The 6,709-nt window shown below is 50.1% G+C and overlaps 1 protein-coding gene across 1 annotated transcript in view; it reads right to left on the bottom strand.

Annotated features, from left to right (window-relative positions):
* LOC144172449 (neprilysin-2-like) overlaps positions 1-6,465 on the bottom strand; it is a gene marked incomplete at its 5' end in the record, with an annotated part of 50,859 nt that extends 44,394 nt beyond the window's left edge. Inside the window, one exon of the mRNA XM_077701148.1 lies at positions 6,214-6,465. Within this exon, the coding sequence (XP_077557274.1) occupies positions 6,214-6,465 (252 nt within the window). The remainder of the gene's footprint in view (positions 1-6,213) is intronic.
* Between the last annotated feature and the right edge of the window lie 244 nt (positions 6,466-6,709).

Below are 6,709 nucleotides of genomic sequence, written 5' to 3' on the forward strand. Positions count from 1 at the left end.
GTGGGAGTGATGTATAAACTGCGCATTTCACATTTGTTTATGTTTATTTTTGTAATTTTACATTAAAAAAAATTCCTTTCGACCAGTTATTTACCTCCATTCATGCTACTTTAAGGATTAAATTTGGAAAGTTCGCCGGCTGTGCATTTTTGTGCAAATGTAGAGCGTTGCATGATTGGAGCTGTTTGGGTACTCGGCAAAGCATGCGAAGCATTAACAAACGTAGCACATAAGGAACTGACCGGGTATAAGGCACATGAAACCACTTGCGCTGACTGTGGTGGGTGTCGAACGTCACAACACAACATACACGTTCAGCACAAACGGGATAGTGTTCGGTCTGCATGAAAGCAGCCCAGTGAAATTCTCCGCACGTTCCAGCAATCATCATAACTGAATATTCTTCCCAGATAACTGATGATCCGAAATTCAACCACTGAGCTAGCAACTCAACTGTCGGCTGGCCTGCATACGTTATCCTAATAATCCGCCGGATCCTGTCATAGCCTAAGGGGTTACAAAAGCATTTCTCATATATATCCGCAGACGCCACTCGTCAGTCACTGAAATCTTCGCGCCCGAAATTTCCCCTCCTCCATAAACTGAGTTCAAGGTATTCCGGTACTTATTATGCCCTTCGGTAACCACCCCGCATTTACTCCTCCGGGCGCCACTCCTCTGCTTGACATATATTCCCTGCGTAAGACCCCCTGCCTTGAACCGATGGGAATCATTTCGCATATTCCGGCTCAGCACTGCCGCAGGTTACGGGGTTGAGACAAGACCAAAGAGAACACCGTTCTCTAAAGATGCACTTCTATGTTCTCAGGAACTCTCAAAGACAAAACTTTTGCAAGTACAAATGTCTCTGGCAACCTGCAGGAAACATCTGAACGAGTTGGGCTACCACTTACACGTCAGGAAAACTCATCCGTATGTGTGCCTGGAGTTCAGCACGACCACGGTATCCTATCGACATTGGGCAAATTAAAAGAAAGATGATTGCGACTGGTCAAGGCCGCATCATTTTGAGCGGTTTTATACCGAACGAAATGAATCTGCCAGTTATTAACCACGGGTGTGCGCACCTTTCTTTTGAATATCACTGTTTCGCTCGATGTTTTTGTTTGCTACAAACGTACTCCACATAAGGAGCTTATGGTCGAATTTTCTGCCCAAACCACCAAAAATGCTCTTTTGAAAACCACAATTTGCGCGGATCGTAGTACTCTATACATCAACCTAATTCCAGCGCTCTTATTCGTAACAAACGCAGTAACTTGTATGACTGACTGACTGACCGACTGCTGTTTCCGAAATCTTGAGGTCTCGTGATTCATAGGTGTTAAAATTAGAACAAAATTGTTATGGATACCACCAAAAACGTTAGAACTAAAGGGAGGAAATCTCTATAGGGTTCGTTTGAATGGATGGAAAACAAATTAATTAGCATTTATTGCATGACTTTTTCCTGCAACTTTCTTTCGCTTACGATCTCTAAAAAAGCACAAACAACTAACCTTCACGCGGAAGATGTTTACTGCCCAGCTGTCGAAGCTCTTCATATTAGCGACACGATCTGAGAGCATTCTCCGCAAGTCTTCCAAGACGATGTCAGCCTGCAAAAAGAAATACGTACGCTTGGAACGCAACGTATACCTTTCCCAATACAAACAAGCGTGATCCGCCACTACTACCAACGAATTTTACAGCATGCCTCCCATGTGTCGGATGAACCGAAAAAAGCGAAGTCTGCGGTGGTCCCGACCGCTTTGGAGTTCGCTGGGTAGGAGTGCGGCCGACAGACGGGTACTGGAGGGGGGGGGGGGGGAGCTGGCACTCGACCGCCCACATCGGCAGAGCGAAAGCCGGGCGACATCCAACGGCCGGCGGTTGCAACGGGCCGCCGAAATGAAGCCCCTCCGAAGCACAGGAGCTCGAAAGTCAAACCCTGCCGTAACCGGCATGTAGTAAGTGAAACGATCCTGGCCAATCCCCCAAGTGGGTATGCGCCACAAACTGCGCAGGAGGCCGCCTGGTTCTTGCTGCGGCAGGAAACTAAACATCCCCCTCGCGAGGGGCACGATCAAATGCAGAGCATTTCCGGGGGCGCACGACGTTAAGTAGTTTGCGTTACGTTAATGTTGTTGCACTTGTTGCTGTTGGTTGTTGTATTGTACTTAAATGAGGAGACGTAATTACGTGGTCACGTGACATCATTTATTAGCAGGTGGGTATGATATCATTTATTAGCAGGTGGGTATGATTATTGTGGCGCAGTGGGAAGAGCACCATGTACCTCGCGTTCCGCCCACAGGTAGTGAATGCATTGTATCAGCAGCTTCTTCACGTAGTTTGAATGAGTCGAGGATATAAGGCGCGTTCGTAGCCCTCCATTCTGTGTCGGCTTTGTGGCGCAGTGGGTAGAGCACCATGTACCTTGCGTTCCGCCCGCAGGGTCGTGGGATCGAAACGAGGCGCCGGTAAGTGTTATTTTTTTTATATAGTGTAGGGGGAGGGGTGCGGACGACGATGGACAACTAGAACGGGTGACATCGTGAGTTAAAAAAATGCTCTGCATTTAAAAGCATAATAGCAGGTGATGTCGAGTCCCACTTCACAACACACCATCGCTATGCACTACACCGCACCATTACAATGCGGAATTCTAATTTGAAGGTGTTATCACCGACCGGGAAAACTTGCCGCCGTCGTCGGCAGCGGCAACCCAACTGGTAAAGAAGTTGTCACGGCTGTAAAGCGCAAATACTTGAATAAAAAAATGGCCGCATATCTGCTCCTTTCGTTGCAAATGTCGACGAAAGGCGATCGTCGACTAGCGCCCATGCCATGTAAATGCGTCCTTTCTCTTTTCCGCTCACCTGTCATGCTGTTGCTCTCCCGTCTCGTTCCTCCAAAGATAACACGCTAGAGGTTTGCTCAAGTCAATTTAAAGTTACCGCGTTCTACTGCTCCAAGTTGGGTGCCTCGATGCCAGCGCTGCCATACAGCGGAGACGCGCGTGAATCTTGGGACCCTACTACAGCCTTTATAGAACCACATTGCCTTACTCCACGAGCGTTCCAAGCAGAACGTAGAACCTATCTAGTGGAACCTTTCGTTGCTGTTGCCGTTTGATTTCTTTAAATGCCCCCAGGAGCTATAGCAGCTCGGGAAATAGCTGGCGACGATTTTTCGTAGTTGTAGTACTTCATTTGCTATCGCCAAAACCAGGCATTCATGAATTTTTTAATAAAGGAACACTGCAAATATCACTTATATATTGCTTTTCTGCCTCATATTTGCGCACTGTCTTGTTCTTGTCCTACATGAACATTGTCACCGGACTTACACGTTTAGATTTGGCTGTGGGTATAAAGACTACTGCGCAGCTGTTGTTTCCCTTTGGCCGGGTGTCTGAATCGAGTCACAGACAGACAGACAGACCACAATTTCTGCAATTAAGTAGCCCAAGAAAGACTCGTCTTTAGAAAACGTTAGATTGCGCGTGGCATTTTAACCCGAATTTCCAGGGCAGGATCCGTGTGCGTTACTATACACTGACGGGCCACCCTGCAGGAGGGGTAACAACAATTAGCCCGGTGCGTACCGCGTTATAGTTGAATGTGACGGTACGTGAATAGAACAGCTACACGCGGAAGAGAGATCTGACTGCGGAAGCTGCTGCATGAATTAAAGCCGGTCTGTCTTTCTGAGCTACTGGCGTCCCAAGACGAAGGAACGAAAGTCAAGAAAGAGACGTACAGTCGGCAAAACGCTTGTATATAACGCGCGAGGGACGTGCTCTGGACTGCGCGGGAGACATCTAGTGATAACGTCTGGTCTGAGACCAGTAGAATGTGCGCATGCGCGACCCGCATCAGTGTGATGGCTGTTTCCCTTGTCGCTGTGCCCGCGTATCCTTGGCTTCCGTACCTTCTTTCGGCGTGAGAAGCGCTGCCTGCGCTGCCGGGCCGGAAAACAATGGTGGAGATTAGCGACTGTTAGTACAGCGTTGGGAGTTTGGCCTCGGGTCGTCGTGGGGTGCGGACGTGTTTTCGTTCGCTCCTGCGCGGCCGGGGCGGTATCGCGATTATGCCGGCCACGCGTCGCGAGCCATGGGCGTTTCGTTCGGGCGTCGAGCGCTCTGCTGCGTGGGGCCGTCGAGCGCCTGCTCCCGTTCGCCAGTCCCCGCTCGTCTACCACGAACATCACCCAGCAAGCTCCCCTCACTTCGGACCTCCGCGCACGACTCATCGCAGCACAGCCTCGCCTCTACGCTCCACCGCTCCCGTTGAGAGCTCCTCCCGGACGCAGCATGACGCCAGGACCTGTATTTGTGGTGTGTACTGTGCTCGGTGGCCCCCAGTGACTGTGGCAACGCTTCTTTTCCTCGCAGCGCCTCAACTTTTCTCTTTACCTATCTCCTTTTCTCTACCCTATCCTATTCATCCCCTTCTATATTCCCTACTCCCCGGACTGGGTTGTATGCCCGTGAGCCCCCAGCTGGGCTCAATAATATCCCCAGTCCATTTTCTTTTCCTTTTCCATCGAACCACCTACTACTAGTACAGCGTTGGCTGCGTTTAATAACGTGCGACGCTGAATATTCATGGCGCCCTAGGCAATTCAGACAGTTTTTTTTATTCTGTATGCGAGAAAACGAACAATCGCCGAAAACGCATCGCTGCTTGTGTTCTAGAGTGACTAGACATTCCGTGGACTAGACATAGGTCTGTGATCGCTCGCACAGTGCATTAAATATTGTGGCGTTAGTCCGTCAGCAGTGACTTGCAAATCCGAGTGCTGAAACTGGATAGTAGCGCACGCGGTAATCATGCAGCGTATTGGCCGAACGATGACGCAATGAACAGCTGTGTGCCAAAGCTAATGCAGACGAAAAAATTCCCCCGCATTTCCCCGAGGGGGGAGAATGTGAAAGTGCGAATGCACGGTTGTCGGCCCGCTTGCGGCGCTTGCGCTCGGCCCCCGCAGCCCACCGCCTCGCCGCCTTCTCTTCCATCTCTTCCATCGGGTTTGTAGTATCACGTGTACACCACGCAGTTATCAAGCCGCTATAACGCCGCTGAGTCGCCAACGCACGCCGCTGACGACGTAGTTTGAATGCGTTAAAGATATAAGGCGCGTCTAACACTGATGTCACCGTCGCGTCCGTGGCTTGGTCGGTAGAGCGTCGCGCTGCGGCCGCAAAGTCCTCGGATCGAAACCTGGCGCCGGATGCTGTTTCTTTTTCAAATATAGAGGAGCACTGCGGACGCCAACGCCGCCGACGCCGGCGGTGGATGGTTTGGGGTCGCTTATAAAGTGCATTAAAACTTCCACATCGCGCGCTAAGGCGGGTAATCTCCGCTCTTGTTTCCCGGCCCGGCAGCGCAAGCATGCAGCGCTTATTACGGTCAAATAAGGTGCGGAAGCCAAGGCGACGGGCACAGCGAGGAGAGACACAGCCATCGCGTTGATACGGGCCGCGCATGCTCACATTATACCTAAGCGTTATCACTAGGCGTCTCCTTCGCAGCCCGGAGCACGCCGCTCGGGCGTTATAGACAACCCTTTTGCCGACTGTACACACAACACTAAAGTAAATAACTCTGATAATCGGTGGGCCTTCGCCTTCAGAGCAGGCACCGAGGCTAAAGTTTGTGAAGAATTTTGTGGTATCATTTCTCCACGGCGGCGAATAAAATTACATTTTGCTTTGAATGGAAATGCAATGAGACAAGTGGGAGGTGAGAAGTTGGGCTGCAGAAATACTAATTAGGGAATGTTCGTTCATTAACGCAATTTATTCGGCATTTCTATGCATAAAGCTATTTTCAATAAACGGAAACACAGAGGAAGCAATTTATTGGGACAGAAAACTGTGAAAAGCGTATTTGTAAAGTCCTATCAAGAAATTTTCGCGCTCTTTGTAGGACTCTCGAAAGCTGCTTTCAGCCAGCCGGTACAAATTATTTGTAATTAGACATTTGTGGTAGACGGCAGCCTACGCAGGAATAGCCCTCCTTAGGAATGATTTATTGGCAACAATAGTTTTGCAAATGACCAATGTGGGTGCACCCAAAGCGCCCCAATTCAACTGTGCACTTGCACAGATCGTAAAATTTATTTCCTGCAAGCTCAGCGACTAGTTGCCAAGATTACATTTGGCAGCGGCAGCGCCTACTGCAGCCAATGAACGTTTACACCCACCGTGAGCTCTCGGAGACAGAAGAGTTGTGGAAGCCTCTCTCGAATGCCACAATCAAAAGGCTTGGGAGAAGTCGGTCGATTAGGCGCAGACAGAGCCGCCACTTCGGTGGGCCGGTGACGGTGCCGACGCCCCGAAAAGGCTTCAGACCAGCTGTGGCGTAGAGGGCCATCTCCCAGAAGGCCTCCTTGCCTTTGAGGAATGGTGACAAGTAGACGGTAGCATGGAAGCCAATGTATCGGAAGACAGCATCCCTACGAGCGCAAGCCGGAAAACAAAAAGACCGCCTATCATCTCCTGCACAGTTCCCCTCACCAATATTCAAAGTTCTGAGGCGTGCATTGTATTGTATCGATCAAAACAGCAAAACAAAGAGCTGCGATAAGAAGTACCCCGGCACAGCGCGAAGGATTACAGAAGGAATGCAACGTTCCCAGATCCCAGGCGGCACAGAAAGTGTGCCCCAAGACCGGCCGGTCTATGGCCGCTTTCTGGCAT

This window comes from Haemaphysalis longicornis, unplaced genomic scaffold (genome assembly GCF_048455015.1).
Source record: "Haemaphysalis longicornis isolate Haplotype H1 unplaced genomic scaffold, Haemaphysalis longicornis Haplotype H1 scaffold_207, whole genome shotgun sequence".
Classification (NCBI taxonomy): domain Eukaryota; kingdom Metazoa; phylum Arthropoda; class Arachnida; order Ixodida; family Ixodidae; genus Haemaphysalis; species Haemaphysalis longicornis.